Source organism: Macrobrachium nipponense, chromosome 24, assembly GCF_015104395.2.
Source record: "Macrobrachium nipponense isolate FS-2020 chromosome 24, ASM1510439v2, whole genome shotgun sequence".
In the NCBI taxonomy this organism is placed as follows: domain Eukaryota; kingdom Metazoa; phylum Arthropoda; class Malacostraca; order Decapoda; family Palaemonidae; genus Macrobrachium; species Macrobrachium nipponense.
Genome location: NC_061091.1, coordinates 78,436,324 through 78,459,294, shown reverse-complemented (window position 1 = coordinate 78,459,294; position 22,971 = coordinate 78,436,324). Strand labels below are relative to the sequence as shown.

At 36.5% G+C, this 22,971-nt stretch overlaps 1 protein-coding gene across 1 annotated transcript; it reads right to left on the bottom strand.

The window, feature by feature from the left end:
* Positions 1-3,874: 3,874 nt before the first annotated feature.
* Positions 3,875-21,880, bottom strand: LOC135205836 (equilibrative nucleoside transporter 1-like). Its single transcript, XM_064237090.1, has 10 exons — positions 21,760-21,880; positions 10,046-10,127; positions 8,321-8,487; positions 7,396-7,541; positions 7,192-7,261; positions 6,974-7,139; positions 6,538-6,781; positions 6,279-6,364; positions 5,930-6,129; positions 3,875-5,464 (listed from the first exon to the last, which is right to left on the bottom strand). The coding sequence occupies exons 1-10, from the start codon at positions 21,846-21,848 to the stop codon at positions 5,353-5,355; spliced, it is 1,362 nt and encodes a 453-aa protein (XP_064093160.1). The 5' UTR covers positions 21,849-21,880; the 3' UTR covers positions 3,875-5,352.
* Between the last annotated feature and the right edge of the window lie 1,091 nt (positions 21,881-22,971).

Genomic DNA, 22,971 nt, shown 5'->3' with positions numbered 1-22,971 from the left:
GCCATAGCGTTTTTCAATGGTATCATTTGCAGATATGGCTCACCCGAAGTTCTATTAACCGACAATGGGAGGGAATTTGTGAACAAAACCTTGGAATGTTTAGCTGAAGTCATGGGGATACAGAAAGTAACAATTATTCCATACAGACCCGAGGCTAATGGGTTGTGCGAACGAGCAAACAGGAAAGTGCTCGAGGCTCTCAGGAAAACTGTAGGTGGTAATGATAAGAATTGGGACAGATATGTTAATGTTGTTAGACATAGTATTAACACTATGGTTAGTGATTCCATTAAAATGTCCCCATTTGAAGCTTTGTTTGGTTGTCCAGCACGAGGCACATTTGATTTGCTAACTAAGCCTCATCATGGGGAGGATACGATCGAGGCGTTGGTATCCACAGCGAGAGAGACACGCTTGTCTCAGCCGTAATCTCGAATCCACAACCAGAGATATGGTACAGAAGAGTAATAGTAAAACATCTGATCCCAAGATCAATGTCGGAGACAAAGTATTTTTAAAACTTAACGTGAGAAATGAACTAAATTACAAATTAGGCCCGAAGTTTGAAGGTCCTTTTAAAGTCATTGAAGAGAAAATTGGAAACAGATTTGTAGTCTTAGAGGAAAAAACTGGTCGGTCGAGGCTAACACATATCTCGAAATTGAAAAGAATTGGTTGTGGTGATTAATATATTGTCGCGCAATTGCAATTTTTTTCTTGCTGTCTGGTTTTTGCAATTTGGTGGCGGAATGCTTTTACGTTTTTTTCTCTTTTATTTCCTTCTGTTTTTTTCTTATTATACGCAAATCTGCGGCGTTTTGGCGTAAGATTTCGGGGTTAATATTTTACGTGGGAATGCGTTGTAATACGGCAAATGTTTGTCTTCGCTGGGAAACGTGATAATATACATGTGATTATTCCTGTGTGTATGATATTTGGGGCTGAATTTTTTGGGGTTTCACAAGCCGAATAGATGACATTGGGGGTTTATATAATTCGGGTATGATCTAAGGACAAGTTTTTTGGAGAGCAGATGATTTTTTTGTTTTGCGTGGGGTTATTAATTAAATGGAGGAAATGTTTTTATCACTGGGGTGGTGTTATTATTAAGATGGTGATTTATAAGGAGATAGCATTAATCCTTGGGGGTGACCTTTTTTTTTTGGTGGTATATAATTATGGAATTGTGAGTTTATCGTAGTTTTTTATCCCGAATAGGTGATAATTTTTTATATAATTGGGCAGTATCGTTTGGGTGAATTATTTCTTCGAGATAATTTCGGAACACCTTGGTCATATCTTGGAGATAGTTCCGTGAAATGTGCTGATATGGTTTCAGTATAGAACATTCTTTTGAGAATCATGATCTATCACTATTTAAACAGTCTAGTACATCATACAAGATTGTGATGTGTTGTGCATGACTTATTGGCTCCACAACTCTCTGGCCAGTTGTTTCCAACATGATAAAATACGGAGTTGTCGAGGTTTTCTTGAACGTTTCTTGTTACTGTCGGTGAAATGTCACATTTTTTTTACAGAGTTCGTCAATCCTATTAGAATTCTCAAGTAGGTTGGAGTTTCTTACATCAGCTAAATCTTCACGAAGACAAGAAATAAGTTTAGCTGCTTTTCCAAGGTCTGCCTGTTTGTCCTGCAGCTGCCGAGATACTTAATCTATTTTTCCCAGAATTTCAGAGAAAAACTGCAACAAACAAACAAATTCTTCATCCATCTGAGCAAGTAAACCTCTAGCAGATACAGCTCGAGCTCCAGTATCATCTGCTGCAGAAGTCTCCTTCAAAAGTCTTATAATAATACATTCCAGAGATAATAAAGCATTTTCACAGGAGGTAGCCCGACACCACCAGCGAGTATCACCGAGATGTTGAAGTTCTCGTATTTGTTCTTCAGGAAACATTTCACGTGTGTAGAAAGGAACTTCTCATGAACCACTGCATTACTAGCAAAGATATAGACTTCTTCAAGAAGACTGAAAAATTCAGATGCTTGTGGTACATTCTTTGCAACACTTGTCAAAACCAAATTGAGCTTATGACCATAACAATGAACATAATAAGCAAAAAGTGCTCTCTCTTTTATACGTTGCTGAATGCCACTAATTACTCCACTCATGACTGATGCTCCATCAAATCCCAAGTCAGCGGCGTAGTTGGTATGGTATTAGCGTTCCACCTCGGTGGTCGCGGGTTCGATTCTCGGCCATTCCGTTGAGGAGTGAGAGATGTGTATTTCTGGTGATAGAAGTTCACTCTCGACGTGGTTCGGAAGTCACGTAAAGCCGTTGGTCCCGTTGCTGAATAACCACTGGTTCCATGCAACGTAAAAGCACCATACAAACAAACAAACAAACAACAAGAGAAGATTTATAATCGAAGCCTAATTTTTCTAGAGTTTTCAGTATTATGTCTTTGATATGTACAGCATCCAATGAAAACATGGGAGTGAATGAAATAAAACATTTCTGAATACAGTGTGAGATTTCATCATAAAATCGTACTACTATTATAGTGCTAATTGCGCAGTTTTGCTCACACCCTTGGCTTCATCGGCTTGAACAGAAAAGTAATGGCAGGATTTTATGTTTTCAGCTATTTCTTCCCTCACAATTGATGCAAATGTATCAATCATCTCATTTTGTATTGCAGAACTGGTGTACTTCTCCTTTTTTGGACCATTTTTGACACGTTCAGCTGTAACAGGATCATGTTTGGCAATGAATCTAAGAAGTTTACGGATATTTCCTGGAATTTGTTCATCGTCACCTTTTCTGTGGCCTCTTTGCTATAATTTGTGTTACTGTCAGGAGTATAATCTCGCCAAGAGTTTTTATGTAATGACGATTTTCACGGACTTTCTTCTGATAGCCCTCACTTATACTCTGTTTAATGGATGTTTTATCATCCATCGTCTAAGGCCACTCTTTACAAATGCATCGTCTGCATTGCCATAAGGTGATGCAAAGTGCCTACAAGCTAAACAACATTGCATCGCGTTCTTGAGAGTACTCAGCCCAATTTGGTGTGACTAGTATAGTGGCTATTGTTATATTCAATAATGATTCATTTTATATATAATATTTCATTAAAAAAAGGGGGGGGACAAACCAAGGGCATGGCCAAAACCTGGGAGGGCAGCTGCCCCCCCATGCCCCCGCCCCCTAGGATCGCCACTGTGTGTACTACTCCCAGTTACCTGACGAGGTCTGAAATCACTGTAGGTCTTACTATATACAGTAGGTCTGCTCATGTGCAGGTAGAGAAGGGGTTTCTTGTTGCTAAGGGGGTGTTGGGGGCGGGCTATAGAAGTCCATACCTTCACAGGGTCGGTGGAAAACTGGAAAACCCCCTGGCTTCTAATATTCCTGGAATTCTTGCTTCTGTATTTTGTCAAAAACCAACCAATTTCATTTACTTTAAAGATTTATGTAAATTACAAACTCCTAACGCCATCTGTTGGTAATAGTGAAATTACTTAACTTCTAACGCCATCTGTTGGTAATAGTGAAATTACTTAACTTCTAACGCCATCTCTTGGCAACTTACTTCGGTTTCAATTCTGTTTTTCATCCTTGGAAAAACTTACGTCGGAGTTGTTGGCTTATTTTAGTTGAGTTCATTATCCAGTGGTGGTGGCAATACATATTTATTCTGATCTGGTAGTAATGGCTTTTGTGTATATTGAAGGTGGTGAAAATAGATTTGTTAAGCCTTGCTGATTATTTTATTCCACTGTATAACCATCTATTGTGGAAATTATCAAATGAAAAGACTCTGGTTCCATCTCGGAGTTAGGAAAGTTCTTCAGAATTAGTGGAATTCGTTATAATTTGTACAGAAAAAAAACAAAGAAGTCAATCATGTATTGTTTATTTCACAAGTCATTTAATTTTTTGTTACACCACACAATCTACATTCAAACAATGCACGAGTTGCGTAGATTCATAAATTATATATATATAAAAAGGTTTGAGTTCTTATGAAAAATAGATTTGATTTCGTCTGACTACAAAGAATTTCGTTGGCAACGCCTGGAAACTAAAAAAGAAAGAAAAAAAAAACAGGACACCACAAAAAAATCTGTAATCAAGTGAATTATGCCCGAAAATTCATAAAACAAATGCATAAATAAATATAAGGAGGAAATATATAGTGCTGCCAACATATAAATAAATTGTGTAATCCAGAGGGAATTGCAAATGTAACTACATTGTCACTTTAAATACATTTTTGACATGACCTTTGGACAAGTGTACAGTATTCTCCTAACGTATACATTTCGACACGTATGGAGACGAGAGATATGCGATCATAAAACACATTTCATTTTGTAATGTGACTAGGCAGTGCTCTTGCTTACGACACGTGAAAAATGAAGAAAAAAATTCTAAGGAATGTTTAAGTATCTTGATAATGGAAGATTCCTTTTATATTCCATACATTCTCCTTATTTTTTTGTGCCCACATTATGGTCCTACTGAACAAGAACTAGTTGAAAATACCAAGACTAACCTAAGCATACAAAAAATATATATAAAGTACTGAGATTTCTGTCTCAAGGTAAGAGCGTAAGAAGGCATTTCACTGAATACTTCACGACTGAAAACAGAGAAAGAAGGCGAGAGCTACTCATATATCATCATGACAGTCAAGTCACAAGAGTTATTACAGACTTCACAAACAAGCATGACTAGTTTCATAATGGCCACAAGACAAAGTCATTTGGTAAGATAAGAAGGTTTATCAGAGGAGAAAACCTTCAAGTGTGTGTGTGTTATTAATCTCAGAGTTTATCGTCATCTCGCCGATATAGCTTCATGAGAAGTCCTGATAAGAAGTTACTTAAGTATCCCCACCCAAAAAAATAAGATAATGATAAAGTGCTGTAGTTCAAATCATCAAATCTCTATTGGATCCTCATTACACTTCAAACCAAATTACTACATCTGCTATTCTTTACCAGGACTTCTCTCTTCTAACCCATGAACAGCATATAGACCCACAGCAACTCTTGAAAGAGCACCTGTACTCTTTAAGAATTGCTGGAAGTTCTTTGTGTACAGGAAATATTCTTCTCAACCTTCATGGCATTTTGTTTCAGCTCTGTATTTAAATAAATATAAAATATAATCAGAATGAAAAATCAATTCAGGATTCTGACCGATCCCCCCATTTCAGTAAGAGCTGTCTACAGCGATACAGATATTGTACGGTATCATTGCAAAACTTTTTACCCTTATTTTAAAAATATGTACAATGTACACAGCCTTAATACTAGGATGACAGCCGAGTCATCCACAAGCGTCTGACTCCCTGACTCCAGTCGTTCTCCTTAGCTGATGAGGCCAAACCCGAAGGACGAGACGCCGCCCATGAGGAGACCGAGACCCAACATGGCCGCCATCATGCTGCTGGCTTTCTCGGCTTTGGACTCCGACACCAGTCTGCAAAAGAAACGAGATGGTTAAGTCTAGTAAAGTGGCACAGGCTAGTTGGTTAGGATAGGTAGTTAAGGTAGGGTTGGGTTAGGTTAGGTTATCATAAAACCGTGACATTTCTGCACCCTTGGCCTTCCGCCATAACTGTGCAACTTGATTAACTTAACTAAAAGGGACTTGCCATTATCATTTATCAATAAAAAATTGATGAAACAAATGTCCACTTGGCTCTGAAGTGCATATGGCACTAAAATTCTCTGACCTTGACTTTTCTTTGTGACATTTAAATGTAAAAGTAAGAAAAAGTAATAACCTGGAAATTAACGTTACAATTCATCAATATGCAAAGAAGTTATCTATATAAAAAGATTATGTTAACGTTACAATTCATCAACATGCAAAGAAGTTATCTATATAAAAAGATTATGAGGTATGCAAACTGCAAAAAACCAATCTCCTGGAATGACTTACTTAGGGCCGTACGTCATGGCTAAAGAAGAACAATATCCGTTGGAGAGGGAGAAGAGCAGCATGATGACGATATACCAGGCGTCGTGTGTGAAGACGCTGGGGATGTTGGATTTCGGGTCGTGGTTGCAGAGAAGGAAAAGGGGGATGAACACCAAGCGGCCCAATACCATCAGGTACAGAATCCACGAGCCCTTGCGAGGCTGTAAAAAAAACAAGGGTTCAGAGTGAGATGCTGTCTTAATCACAAGTAGACTGTCAATGAATATATTCGTTGATAATGGGAAATCAAGTAGGCATTGTAGTAACAATGAAAAGGTGCTACAACAACTGGGTTCATGTGGTAACTTACCCACAGGATGAGTCCAGCTGACAGTCGCCCAACGTAGTCTCCAACGTTGAAGAGTAGGAATGTGGAAACTGGTTGGAAGTAAACATCTGTAAAAAAAATATTGAGAAATACATTCGTTAGCCACACAACATAATGGTAAAAAGTGAGACTTCAGCTTTACTTCAGAACTATATCAGTCACACTTTGTTTTTAGAATGGATGAATGCCATTGTCTTTCTAAGTTGAAAGTTTATAGAAGGGCTTTGGTAATAGTACTAACTTCTCCAGTTTTCGTTGCTTGATGTTGAGATGATCTTCACGCACAGGACAGGGAAGGCAGCCAAAGTCACGAAGAAGACACCAGTCACAGAGAGAGCCATGGGCCAAATTTCCTTCATAATTTCCAAATGGCTGGACAAGGTGCCTCCGTTCTCTTCTTTTTCTGGACCCTTGCTCAGCTTCTCAGTTTGATCTGTGTTACTTTCTACGGACTCTTGAGGGTTGCTGTAGTACTTGTAGAAATCCTGAGGGATGTAAATTGATTAGTCTCCTCAAGGTCAGTTTTGTAACATCTTCAATATATGGAGCATGGAAGCGACAGGCAAGAAATGCAATTAAATCTTTTGGTGAATAACAGCTAATGGAACATGGTAGGTGTCTCAAACATCAAAATGAATATCCAAAACCAGAAATTCATACTTAAAAAGTTCACTTACAGTCTTTGACATGTAGAGATATCCACACATCGTCAAAATCATGACAGCCACTGCGACCATGAAATAGATGAAGGCTGAAGTGGCGTCCGCAGCTCCTACCGACAGGGAGACGATACGGGCAGCCGACGCAAAGACCCGCCTCCCAATGGCCCTGGCCCCGAAAACATGCAAGGCAGGTCATAAAAAAAACCAAATAATAAAAAAAAAAAAAAAAGAAACAAAAAAATCCCCTCTCAGGAAACATTCCGGCCACGCCAAAGAGACCTCCTTGGAAGATTGCTCCCGAACCTGTCGGAACGTGTCGAGAACATGTTAGAACCTCTTTTAAATATGACACAGCATCCGACGATGATACTTTCACTTCAAACGATAGGAGAACATGACAACGAAGGGAGGAAGAGTGGGTTATCTCGTATACTCACTGTTGATGAAGAAGATGACTATGATCGTTATGGCGAAGAATCCCGTCTGCCAGCTGTCGGTGTTGACCTGAGTGAGCGCCGTTGTCACGGCGAAGAGGAGGATCATCAGCGTGAGGGAGGCGAGAAGTCTCACTCTCAAGGGAACCCTGGTAAAGAAGAAGAAGATGAAGAGGGTGAGGAGGGAAGTGAAAGACTATGACCTCCGTGAATGAGCGTCTGTTGACGCTGTCGACAGACGGCTCAGCTCAGAGACCGATACAATAAGGGCTTTGGTTGTTAACTCTGTTGCCATGAAATCAGAAGGGTCCTCTTTGTTTACGTTCGTTTTTAAGGGACTGATATATCGATAAGAACCTTCCGTCCCTGTCTGTTGATGGTTCTGTAGCCGTAAAGGCTGGGTGGTCAAATATTAGACTTCTAGAAAAACTTGCTTAATTATGAATGAAACTTCAAGATGTGACAAAAATTTTAAAAGATAGTGCTTAAAAAAAGCATAAGGGACTATTGAACAGGATGCAGCTCAACTTTAGCTCTCAATATTGTGAAGAAACGAGGAGAATGCTCTTGAAATGACAATTTAACTTAAACTGGTGTGCAAATCCCGTAGACTTTATCCATTGCTATTCGGCTGTCCGTAACCTCCGAGCTAATACAAATTCTTGTATTTGAACGATTTACTGACAATTTTATTAATTCATTTATTGAATTGTCAAGTCAATTTTCTCGTTTTTTAATACTATTACCTGTTACACGTGAACAATAATATATTCTTTGGAAGCATGAATATCAAGTCAATTATTGGCCCCTTGGGCTAGTTCAGTATGAATAGGGTTCGTCTTCTGAATAATAATAATAATAATAAATAATAATATAATAATAATAATAATAATAATAATAATAATAATAATAATAATAATAATCTTACTTGTGGCTGAAAAGCATGTTGATGAACAGGAACACGAAATTGGGTATTTGTGAGAAGCACACTTGCATGGGTACGTAGAGATTCTGCAAGAATGTCCTCTCCATACCCGGTGCTCCCTGGCTGGTGCCGTTATCAGGGGCCACTTCCCTGAACTTGTAGTCCCAGTACTGGAAAGGAAGCATTTATTAGTCTTTATTTTAGTTTGATCAACTAGTAACAAGTTTTGATTACGATCTGTATACGTTTTGAGAGAGAGAGAAATTCTCTGTATTTCGTCTCTGTTTGACAAAGACAAAAGAAGTTCTATCTATCCTTCCGCTCTTATGAGTCTATGGTACGTCGATCTAGATAACTGACACTATATATATATATATATATATATATATATATATATATATATATATGAGAGAGAGAGAGAGAGAGAGAGAGAGAGAGAGAGAGAGAGAGATTCTTTGTATTTCGTCTCTGTTTGACAAAGACCAAAGAAGATTCTTTATCTCATCCCTCCGCTCTTTATGGAGTCTATTGGTACGTCGGTCTAGATAATCTGACACTAATATTTATTTATATATGATATATATTATATATATATATATATCATATATAAGCGAGATAGAGAGATAGAGAGAGAGAGAGAGAGAGAGAGAGATTGAGAGAGAGATTGAGAGAGAGAGAGAGTTTCTTTGTATTTCGTCTCTGTTTGACAAAGACAAAAGAAGGTCTATTTATCCTTCCGCTCCTATGAGTCTATGGTACGTCGGTCTAGATAACTGACACTTTAGAGAGAGAGAGAGAGAGAGTTTCTTTGTATTTCGTTTCTAACAAAGACAAAAGAAGGTCTATCATTCCGATCTTATGAGTAAGTCTATGGTACATCGGCCTAGAACTGACACTTTAGAGAGAGAGAGAGATTCTTTGTATTTCGTCTCTAACAAAAACAAAAGAAGGTCTACCTATCATTTTCCGCTCTTATGAGTCTATGGTACAAAACCCTTATCTGTCTGTCCTCTAAAATCTCGGGGGCGATTTTAATATAATATGCGTCTGGGTTTCGATAACGCTCTCACAATACGTAGATAACTATACTGTAATACAGATAACGTTCTATATTAAAAATGGGAAAAATATTTACGAAACAGTCACGCTATAAAAGCTGTTGGAGTTAAGTTTCTTCGGATTCAATAACAGAAAAAAAAAAAATGTCGAATGTAAAACTAGACTCAACTAGTTGCATTTGTTTTTTAAAAACAAAATATCTAAATATTATCATAATAATAATAGTCACAATGTCCTTAGCGTCTAGATTTATTATAAAAACTTTTTTTGGTTAGAGTAATGGTTTCTTTTTTGTTAAATAACTAAGCAGTTTTTTTGTACTAATGGTAAATCGTTGACAAAAAATATTGCTGGAGATAATCTTGCTAAATAAATCATTGAACCTTCAACCTGAATTGCTTTCTTATTAGTAGCTGATACTTTAATTTCTACAGTTATTTGAAGTAATCAGTCTTCAGGAAGAGTTAATACCTTAATTTCAATTCTAAAAGTTAAACGCTTCATAAGATTAATCTTTTAAATAGTGCAATAAACAGAGCGTATACCAAAAAGTGTGTGTAAATACACACACAAGTGTATAGGTCACTGTAGATATTAAAATTACGTTACGAATGTGTTTACTGATAATTCATTTATATATAAAAGAGGTTTTTAATATATTCTACTCACCGACTGGGCCGTAATGAAGAAATTCCATGGCAGCAACGTACCCAAACCCATCAGCACGAAGCAGGCATAGACCACGTTGCCTCTGGAAAGATAAAAAAAATGTTTTAGTTTATTTTAATTACATCTGTGTTTTAATTCGCTTTACAAACATTCCCGTCACTGTGGAAAAGGGCCACGAGAGATTAGGATAAGTGTAAAGTAACTTTACTGAACGTAAAGTGACGTTTTAGATGGTTTAAAAGTCATTCTAAATATACGTATAACCACTCGGCCTAGAGATTATTCACGTGAATTAGACCACGTTTAGACCTATCGTTAACAAAACTCATGTGAATAAACTTTATATACACAGTCCTGCCACTTTGAATCTTGTAGATAAGAAGGGAATTTACGATGTCGACAGATGGATACATTTCCTGTCTGTCTAGTCTTCTTATCTACAGTTTATTTTATTTTTTTTATTCGAAAAAGCGCGGGAAATTCAGCATCCAGCCACGCACGTCGTTGCTTGCGATTTTATGAATATTTTTTTATATCTTATTTTTAATGCAAATCTTGCAAAAGCAGTTGCTCTTCAGTTATTTTTGAAACTGGTAATCGATAACTGATGAAGTAGTTAATAATTACTTGGATATTTGCAGTTTCTCCGCGTGAAAATAATAATAAATAATAACATATAAAGTTGGACTCGACACGGTCGATGAAATGGAGTCTCGTGCAAAGGAGTGGCGGTGGTGGTGGTGGGGGCGGGGCGGGGGAGACGACCACGTGCGCCCCCCGTGGAAAAACCGGTACGGAAATACGTACACACACACACACACACACACGTGCACAGTCTTCCCCGCCAAAAAATGCGATATGGCAGAGAGATTAAAAAAAGAAAAAAACGTGACTATAACGGTTTGAGACAGAGGACACCACGTGGTTCTACAATATATTTCTCCGAAATTGGTCTCCTCTTGGCCTACCACTTTGGCCCCGGGAGTATATATAATTTTAATAAAGGCAACAAAGGATAATGGCAGTCATTCTGCGTAAGACACACAAAGGATAAATTTAAAAAGAAAGACTATGAATCATAAATTAGTTTGCCCTAACCCTAGACCTATACGTATATATGTTTTAAAAGCGTGACAAACCCACTTTTAATTTATTTTAACTGTTAATATACTGATTTTTCACGGCGGGATTAACTTATACATCAAAGGGAAATTGTAATTAATGAAATTAATGAGGGGGTTCGAATTTGGCAGGGCTCAGAAGCAAAACAAAGGAGTGACATTGACTATAATTATAGGCCTATCAAGGTGCAAAAGCAATTACTATATATTCATTATATATATAAGAAGCCACAGTTCGTATCCTCAAACATACCAAATGTGAGGCAGACACTCTCTCTCTCTCTCTCTCATTGGCGAATAAGGGAGTGGTACTAACTGATAAGTAATATTTGTACTTAGAACTCTTGTTTGACTTATCCAACGTTATTGTTTAAAAAAAAAAAAATATTATATAAGTGGCATTGAAAACTGTCTTGTTTACACAGCGAGATGAATCTGACAAAGCTCTGTGCGTTACAGACACATTGACACACACAAACACTCAACCAATACGTGGGTAATAGCGCCGTCAGTGCATCTCACACGCGGTGCACTGTAGGCACTATTTTTAATTACTTTTAGGCCCCTATAGATGTTACAACCACTTTCATTACCTTTTTAAAAAAAAATCCCCGTTACGTCTTTTAAACCTTTTTAGTTTTTTTTTTTTTTTTTTTCAAATATTCTCAAACATTTTTCTTTCCCAATTTGAAATTTAAGGACCCATCGCTTGCTATAAGTCCCAGGCTTAAATTGTATATTACTTTTTACACACAAACACATACACAAACACAAACTTCCCGAGAGATATACTCACTTCGACTCCATCACTGTAGTGTAAGACTTTCCCTTAGACTCGTATAGACCGACGAGGGAACGACCTCTCTAGATAATTGCGTTGTTGAGGGGTTAAAGTCACCAACCCTACGGAGGTAATACAGCAGAAGGCAGGGGGGTAGGGGGGCACTGATTCCGGGCGATGCCTGGCACCAACTGAAGAGGCACTGGTGTGGGAATGGATGTGGTTCTGCTATACGGTTGTGGCAGAGCAGCAAGAGGGCGCTGCTAGCTGCTGTTTGTCCGAGGGACACAGAGAGACACACACACGCACGTTTTTATCAGTTTGGGGAAGGCAAGATCTCTCTCTCTCTCTCTCTCTCTCTCTCTCTCTCTCTCTCTCTCTCTCTCTCTGGCGTTCGTCTGTCTGACGGCGCTACCAGTCAAAGGCGCCTTTTTATGTGCGCGCGTAGTATACGATACGTTACGCATTTCCTCTCTCTCTCTCTCTCTCTCTCTCTTTTCCGGAGATCTGTCGCGTCGGGAGGGAAAACGGTATATTACCCAGGTTACAAGTTTTCTTTCCTCTTTTTACCTTAACCTGGATGTGACGCGCGTGAGAAGACAGACGTATAGACTTACTAGGCCCAAGGTCCTTTAAATATACTCCGAGTATATTTAAAGGACCTTGACTAGGCCTATGCAGCACACACACACGTGTATATATATATATATATATATATATATATATATATATTATATATATATATATATATATATAATATAAATAATGAAAAATTAAGCTCTCTTGTAATCATACACACACACACATACCCACGTCTTCACAATGCTATACCTAGCGACCCCGAATTGATACCACCCCCCCCCCCACCCCCCCCACACACATCCCCCACCCCCTTAAAAATAAAATAGAGACACCAAATGCAAGGACACGCCCACACACACACACACGAACACAGACACGAACACAACCTCATGGCAAGCCCAGACGATGGTAAGCCCCCCCCCCCCCCCCCCGAAAAGTAATTAAAAGAATAAAATCGAACGGGAGTCTATTCTTATGTGCTCCTTATAACTAAGGCGACGAACGTGTCTTTTTTCTTTCTGGTGTCTTAAAGACGTGTTTCTTTATTATTATTTTCATTATATTTAATTAATTAATTGATTTTGTAATTTATTTATCTATTTATTTTTTGCTGACGTTTACTTAATATCAGGGGTATATAGGCCTAGGTTTCTGTTGCTTCATAGTTCTCTCTCTCTCTCCCCTTTTACCCATCATGTATTTTCAGACCCAGGACCCCTGTCTCCTATACGACGGGGATGACGCATCTGGCACAATAAGGGGGGGGGGGCTGGGGAGGGGAGGGGGGAGAATAGGGGGTTGGCAGACCACGTGGCGTGTATAATATTACCGCGAACCCTTTTTGACAGCGTAATGGTTCAGCTCAAAAGGTACAGCCATTTTGCAGCATTGGAAGGAACTGGTTTTGAATACATGCAGAGAGAGAGAGAGAATATACTTAGAGAGAAAATATATTCAAGAAGAGAGAGAATATACTTAGAGAGAGAGAGAAAATATAGAGAGAGATAGGAGAGAGAGAGAGAGAGAGAGAAATATACTTAAGGAGAGAGAGAGAGAAAATATATTTAAGGGGAGAGAGAGAATATACTACAGGAGAGAGAGAGAGAGAGAGAGAGAGAGAGGAGAGAGAGAGAGAGAGATATACTTATGGAGATCAAATATATTTAAGAAGAGAGAGAGAGAGAGGAATATTACTAAGGAGAGAGAGAGATATATTTAAGGAGATGAGAGAATATACTTTAAGAGACAGAGAGAGAGGAGAGAGAGAGAGAGAGAGGAGAGAGGGAGAGACGAGAGAGAGAGAGAGAGAGAATTATTAATTAAGGAAAGAGAGAGAGAGAGAGAAAATATATTTAAGGTGAGAGAGAATATACTTCAGTAGAGAGAGAGAGAGAGAGAGAGAGAATATATTTAAGGAGAGAGAGAATATACTTAAGGAGAGAGACTATACTTAAAGAGAGAAAATATATTTAAGAAGAGTAAGAAAGAGAGAAAATATACTTAAGGAAAGAGAGAGAAAAAATATATTTAAGGAGAGAGAGAGAGAGAGAGAGAATATACGTAAGGAGAGAGAGAGAAAATATATATAAGGAGAGAGAGAATATACTTCAGGAGAGAGAGAATATACTTAGAGAGTGAAAATATATTTAAGAAGAGAGAAGAGAGAGAGAGAGAGAGAGACTCTCTTAATGTATGCGTCTATTCTCTGATTTTAATTATACTTATGCTCACAACTTCACTCTGCAAAGGTGTTCTTAGAAGTATACAAAAAGATACATCAGTGTGTAGCTATAGGCTACTATACACTGCTCTGAAGAAAACCTTACTATAAATAAATCTTATATATTATATATAATATATATATTTATATATATATTATATATATTATATATATATATAATATATATTATATATTCTTTTTATATTTTGATTTAGGTATATTCAAAAATATCAACGATGTTATTTTTAATACTACTTTATTTTCATTAATATTACTACTACTTAAACCATGATCCAAGTCTGTCTATGGTAGTACTAGTACAAGTGACTTAGATGAATAAACAGTAGTAGTGGGAATATATAAATTTTTGGTTTCAAAAAGCACATAAAATAGCTCAAAATCAACCTCCCAACCCCCATCCAACCCCCAAAAACCCCAACAAAAATCTGAAATGACGCCCCTTCACTGACGTCATATCCACCGCACCGCAAGTTATACTTATAACGAACTCCGATGACACCCCTCTGAGAATATGAGGCCGTCGATCACTCGAACAACCATCTATCTGCAAATTTTCGGATTCTTTGAGTTATACATACTTTCGAATGCAGCAACTCTTCTTCTATATACTGTTTAGAAATTGTAAAAAGAAAAATAATTTTCGCATTCATAATCTAGGTAACACTGCGTCCCGGGCTTTTGATAGGTTCGCTATGTGTAAGTTTTAGGTAAATAAAAGGATATCTGGGTGTACAGTAAGTTCTGTACAGTAAGTTCCAAAACTGAAGCAACAAATTTCAGAGGATTTCGTTCGAAATTCACTAACTGGCAACTACAACTCGTAGCTGAAAAATTCATTTTTTTCTACAGTGAAAACTCTATCAAGCAAAATAAAGCTATCATATGATGCACAAATATCAAATCTATGATATTTATAACAATCATAAGAAAAAATTACGGTAACAGTAATTATTTTAAAGTATAGTAATTACTTCAAACTATAGAAACGAAACAATTTGAAATTCTCGTTCAACACAGGATTACCAACATTACCAATGTATATTTCGAGCAATGTGGAAACAAATATTTTAATATCATAGTGTATTATCAATTATTTTAGCAAAGATGAATAAAACCATGCAAGTATCAACAGAATGAAAAGGGAAAATCTCCGCGACATTAAACATAATCAACCATGAATGCACCTAAATTCAATAGAGAAGTTGGGTGTGGTTGGTAGCAGGGCTGCCGAAGTGTGGAAATGACGTCACTAATACGGCTTATCTTGTCCACATTGTGATTAGGTGTGGAGTGTGGAATCCACACGTAAAAAAATTTCCACGCTTTTTATTTAAAAAGCGTATGCTAGTTCAAATCTAATAATAAGTTATGAATTTTTTTTACTATTCTTTTTATAAGTCTCACACACAAATATCTTTAAAGGTAAATAATTAGTATTATAATTTTTAATTTGTGGATGCATTTGGATGTTTATCAGATGTAAGACCTGACACCGTTGGCTGGCTCCAGCTCCAACCAGCCTCAGTTACCTATTCAAAATTATTTCTAATCTTCTCTTCAAAAAAATCTACATTTATTCTTTTCCGTGGTACTCGAGAGTATTCTTATTTTGCTAGTGCTGATGATATATTTTCTTGAAAAAATTGTGAATTATATACATACATTCATATTGCTATTTGGTACCAAATTATTTCTCAGCGAAGCACTTTACAGCTTTGCTATACAGATTGCAATTTTTACATGTGAAAATTATTAATGTGCCTGTATAATCAGTTTGGTTATTCTACAACTACTGTTACATAAACTTTTGAAAGGAAAGGGCTTTAATAATATCACAATTTTAATTCGTATAACGTAAGATCTTACCAGAAATCATAGGCCTATTACCAGTATAGATAATAGTGCTCATGATTTCGTTGTCAGTTGATATTGCCCTAAATGAATGACTATGTGTATAACAACGATAAAAGTAGGAAATTATATAATGCAGTGGTAATGAAATCATCATATAAAATAAATGGTTCGGTACATTAGCCTAATTCCAGGATACGTTGCCAGTTTACTTACTCTAAAAAATAAGACATAGTTGTACTTACTATTACATTTGCAGCTTCAAAATATTCTTTATGAAAGTTAATGTAATTATGTAATTGCAATGATACAATAGTAATAATTATTTTTTGAGCTCACGTGCCAGCATATAACCAATAGTGTTAGTTAGCCCAAGATATAGGTCTAGTCATTATATTTATATCAATACTGTCTGATTGACCATCATGATAAATTCATCGATACATTTCATTACGACGATGTGATTAAGATGCTTCATTATTATTATTATTATTATTATTATTATTATTATTATTATTATTATTATTATTATATATATATATATATATATATATATATATATATATATATATATATATATATATATATTTGTATGCATATTGCTTTCTAGTACAGTATATTTATTTAACTTGTTGTAATAACTATAAAGCTGCTGTTTAAGACCTATGTTACTTTTTTCATCGTCCAATTAAATACATAAGTTTCATTTAAACTTTTCATCACCTGTTAAAGGAGTTTCATTCAACTCTTTCATCGTCAAATTAAATAAGTTTCATTCCAGTTTTTCGTCAAATTAAATAAGTTTCATTCCAGATTTTCATCATCAAATTAAAGAAGTATCGACTGTTATTGAGTTTTTATTCTTTTACCCTCTCGTCAAAAACACTAGACTAAAGATCTAACTAAATGTTTAAACAATATGAACTAAAAACGGAAAGGGTCGGTGTCTACCCTTATTAATTAATCGGTTAAAAAAGAAATAAAATATTGGCTAGGAATTCATACCGCTAAGTTTTGAGCAATTACTAGGTCACGATAAACAACTTATAACATTCCTCCAGTGCCAACCACTACGCCGATAAAGTCGAATATATTGCATAACTGGCAAGTGTGTGATACCGAAGTTCCAGGGTTGCCATTTTGTGGAATTTCGTCTATTAGTATGGCTTTCTGGTGACATCCGGCAGCCCCCCGTGGCTTTTCCGACCACAGGCCACGGCACTGAATAAAATTCTTCACTTGCCTTTTTATATTTTATTATGAATATAAAGCTATAAAACATATCCTGCTTACTTATACGAATGAATTTTATTGAAATCCTTTATTTGTCTTCGTCAAAAATACTTTATGTTAAGCTAGTGACGTGTAGTTTTCTATCATCGTGGAAAATAATTCTACATCGGAAAATACGCATTCTAACCATCAAATCATAAATAACTTTAAAAAATCAGATGAACTGCATATAGTAACACTGCTAAAAGCCAACGTTGTGAAGAAAAAACGGCACCACTGTACCGAACGTGGATTTCCTTAGTGTGGAAATCTGGCAGCCCTGGTTGGAACTTGGTAGTTCTAATTCTAGCTTTTAGGACCGAGCATAAAACACCATCTTCGAGAAAGGCTCTAACTGCTGCTGCTATCTTCAGGTGACTAGGCCTAGTTCCGGGCATTGCAAGGCTTAAAATGCAGGGCCACTGTCTGTTATTTAGGCAAAGATAGAACCTTCAGGACCGATACAAGGACCTGTCCTTGCACCTGGGAAACAGACTCGCTATACAAAGAATAAGAAAGACGGTCGCAAGCAACCAGAACGTTCACCCGTAATATCACCATCTGTTTAAAGTAGGGAGACGACAGACCCCAACCACCTCTCCCCCCCCTCTACCTCTATCTCTACCCACAATACTAACTCCACCTTTTCACATCAACCTTTTACCTCAAATCTTCGAATCATATCCTAACCGTGAAATTTAAGACTGAATTTGCGCAAGTGGACGTATCATAAGAGAGTTATATCACCCAAACTCATATTTCCACGGACGACAAGTAATCAGTTCAATCCAGTCAAGCATTATTATATAACAGAAATTTATGAGTTTTTTGGATATATATATACTATATATATATATATATATATATATATATATATATATATAAAGAAGCACCCGAGCATGACCAATAGGCCTAGTGCTTGATTCTTAAAACAGACCTCTGGTTATTCCTGACTAGATAAAAAGGTCCTGAGAGAGAGAGAGAGAGAGAGAGAGAGAGAGAGAGAGAGAGAGAGAGCATAACAGGAGATACTCGAATTAAAATAATGCTCGCCAAACATATCCACACGTCTCACTTATGCACTAAAAAAGTAAAAAAATTGGAAGCCTACGCAAATACTTGTTTGGTGCGACACTGAACGCAATTCCACATGCAAAAATTTGCACAATTGAGAAATTCAATGAAATTACTAACTAACAAGCAGGAAAATATATTTCCTTGATTCTTGTAATAGGTCTAACCATGTAACCGATGCTAACGCGCATATGACTTGGGTTTCGTTTTTTTTTTTTTTTTTTTTTTTTTTTTTTTTTTTTACACCAACTTGCGTCTTAGTTATATTTCATTTAATCAGATGCTAAACTTCTCTGTGCTCTATCAAAAGAAATCATAATAACTTTCAATATAACGCTATAAAAGTAGAAAGTTAATTTACAAATATTAGGCCAATGCTTATGCACTCGGTTCCTGCTGCCACTCTATGGTGAACACTTGATATCACTCTTTGAGAGCAGCAGATGTTTCTCTGGGGAATTTTTTTTCTTTTAATAAACAATTATTGAACTAACATTGATCATTTACTGGGGAAATACTTTCTGCGCTTATACAGTTAATCACTGATTCGTATTATCAGATAAATAGGATGACAATAATTGGAATAAAATATACTAACTGGCAACCCCAAGAGTTTCTAAAGAAGTACGATCAATTCTGAGATTTGTCGCTTCACTTCTGGAACTTACTTTGCAACTGAAAAGTGTTTTAATAACGTACTGTGTGCGAATTACACCGTTAATATTCGAAATAGGATATTGTTATTATTGTTGAATGTAAGCTGAATGTAACTATCTAATAAAGCCCGGGATGCAGTGTTACCATACGCAAACACCACAAGCGGGTGGACAGAAAAAAAAAAAACCGAGTATAGAATGATGAATGCGCAATATTTGTGAGTTGTTATTCGAGCGAAAGAGCCTGGGATGAAAATGAATCGAACAACAGAATATCTGCAGAAAAGGAGCCCGGATAATGTTCTGTCGAACAAAACGCTATCTGCATGCGTCCACCAATGAGGTTCTTTGATTTGGTATGAAGTCATATTTAAAGGACGCTTAGTTTGGCTGTCAAGTTCTCGTGTTCCGTGGTTTACCTTAAAATTTTCATTAAGCCTTGTTTCTGACAAAAAACAACAGTTTTTGTGATCATCAACTATGGGTAGAAAGCATAAGGAATTGAATGAAATGGAAAACAACGCCGTAGAATGTAGTACTCAGTGTGAAAAGAATAATGTGAATGCACATGTAAATACTCCTCGGTCTTTTTATGGCAAAAAAAAAAAAAAAAAAAAAAAAAAAAAAAAAAAAAAAAAAAAAGTGAAAATACCTTCCAACCATTATACCTTACTGAATTTTAAAAATCTATTAGCCTATCATTACTGTACCCATTATTGGATAGTCAGATGTGTTAAATGGGAAAAAAAGTTAGTCATACTTTTTTTTATGCATAATTGTGTAATAAAAAAATGGTGATAGTAATTCTTGCATCCTACCATGCTTTTAGGAGTACAGTATGCTTTAACACATTTTTTTTAGGTATGCAGCTATGTGATTGCACCACGTAGGCCTACTATGACCAAAGACGTCTCATAAGGAGAGCTACATAACTGAATAATTTTACAGAGCACCATTCTTATACAATAAAGTTTTCTAATTTTCTTGTTTTTTATTTCTTCTTCCCATCATCATATAATTCTACTAGTTATTAATTATTTAAGTTTCTAAGAGCTAGGCTAATATAATGTTGAAGAAAAAAAATGACATCATACCATTCTTAATTATCACTTATATCGTCATTCCAATGTTGACAAACTTCGGTTTTTTGCAGTTATGGTATTTGAAGTACAGTTTGGATAGACAGATAATATTTACACACATATTTCTAAAGAGTATGCTTTTAGCTTCATTTTGAAAAAAAAAAATGATGTCATAGCATAAATATTAACGGAATTATGATAATGTAAACATTGCAAAACTTCAATTACGTTTTTCTCCGATTTCTGTCTTGTGCAGATAGACGGTTGTTTTGAGTGGTGGCCTTAATTCGCGCGTAACGGACGTAACACACGCACGGACAGACAGACACGCACATACACGGACAGACACGCGTCACACTGTGATTCATACAAGTTCCCTTTGATCCATTTTTTAACATTAAATAAAAGCGATTGTCACGCCAAGTAAGCTACACTAGAGCACTAGGCCTATAAGTCAGTGTTCCAACTCCGTTACATCGGTAAATGTTGGTTTATTTTAATTAATTTGTTGTATTCAAGGTAAATGTTTGTTACATTCTAATAAATTCGTTTTTATCTAACTCAGTCATTTTAATTAAACAAGTATAATTAGCGCTTAAATTGAGTCTGCCCAGGCTACTCTTACAAATAGACTATAGGCCTATGTGTTTTTCAACATTTAAATGTGTTTTTTAACTCAGACATTTTACCTAAACCAGCAATATAACGCATAAAGCATTGACTGACGTCAACCCACGCGTTACGGACGAAACACACGCACGTACAAGACTGAGAAAAACTTATATAATTATCTACAAGGATGTACACACCAACTATACCAAACGTCCATTTAGAGACTTTAAACAAAAAGATATATCATAAAAAAAAAACACCTGATAGAAAATTGGCATTCGTGTCAAAGATGTGTCATTTCAAGTGTCATTTTAAGTGTCACACATGATTCTAGTTCTAGTCAGATTAATAAGCTATGGCTGACATTAGTGTCAAAAGTAGAGCTTTGGGAAATTATACGAAGACTTAAAGACATGATTAAATTTTGCATCTGTGCTCTCTCTCTCTCTCTCTCTCTCTCTCTCTCTATGTATATATATATATATATATATATATATATATATATATATATATATATATATATATATATATATATATATATATATATATATATATATATATATATATATATATATATATATATACATTATTATATACATAAACAGTTATTTATAACCTATTTTAATTCTAATAAATAAATCATAAATATACTATCCTAAAATTCCTGTATCTTTGCAAAACGTTTTTGCAAGCTTACTCCCCGAGTAAGCCATTTCTGGGCAACCTTAACCACGGGCCTGGTGGTGGCCTGGCCTGCATCACTGCCAGACGTACGAATATGGCCAACTTTGACCGTAAATAAAATTAAAACTCCTGAGGCTAGAGGGTTGCAATTTGGTACGTTTGGTGACTAGAGGGTGGATGACCAACGTACCAATTTGCAGCCCTCTAGCCTCAGCAGTTTTTAAGATATGAGATCGGGCAGAAAAAAGGGGGAGTTACCCGATTACTTTGTCGTTTCTCCTTCCTCCTCCCATCACTTGCTGCTCCTCAGATGTTCCGACGGGAACGGAACCATCAGGGAACACCATACCAGGCCAGTAGCAGCGATTTCCGAAACCAGTCACCAGGGGATGTCCCAGATAATCTCGAAGCAGAGAGAGACACCGCAAACTTATATATACGTTACCCGGATCCCTATGATAAGTCAGATAGGTGCCGGGGGGGTAGGGGGGGTTCCCTACTGCTTCCGATAACCACCCCCCTCACCAGATCTCCCTCTCTCTCTCTCTCTCTCTCTCTCTCACACACACACACTTCCCAGGCATTCCACTTTTATCTTTTTTATCTGTAGATTTACGGTTTGTATGTTAGCCATTATCTCGCCTATGTGACTGTCCGTCCAGCTTATCGCTTTTTCCGTACAAAAACAGAGCTGCTATATTGGTGGCGAGAAAAAAAAATACTGTGTCTAGGCCTATATGTCTAGTTTGCCTTATAGATCCATGGATATTTCTGTTACTAGATCAAATTAATATTGATTATCCATTCTGATACGCAAGACTTATGTCAATTCAGACTACCTATATAGTCTACTTCCCCTCCAACAGACCTGCTCTCGAAGTGTCATGCAAAAAAATACAATTTCTAGGCCTATTTATAGTTTGTCTTGTAAGTCTATGAATATTTCTGCTACCATATCAAATTCATACAGATTACCCATTCCGATACGAACACTATGTCACTTCAAATTACTGAATATTTGATAAACTCTGTGGTTCTTCCGTGTCAACTCAAGGTTCACACCTCAGTATACCAAGTTGCATTTGAGAGATTACGAATGAGGAAACTCATTTCCATCTCTCTCCTTCATTTGATAAGACCTTAGAAAAACGACCAAAGATAAAGACACAATGGAATGGGGGTTTTGTAATTAAGATATTATTCGTCAGTATCCTAAAATCCATCTCTGCCATATTTATTTTTAGGAGTTAGTAGTACTTGGTAGCATTCGCTAATTATCAAATGGAGAAGGATGTAAGTATAACGCGTGCAAAAAAATCATTACTTACATACGTAAATGTATAGATTCACTTGATACATATATGCAAAAACTGTCAGTTTATCGGCTTTTCATAGATTTCATAGGTTGGACCAACCACAGAACTGTTCAGGGCACAGGTATCACGGTTTACCATAGACCACAATGTCTAT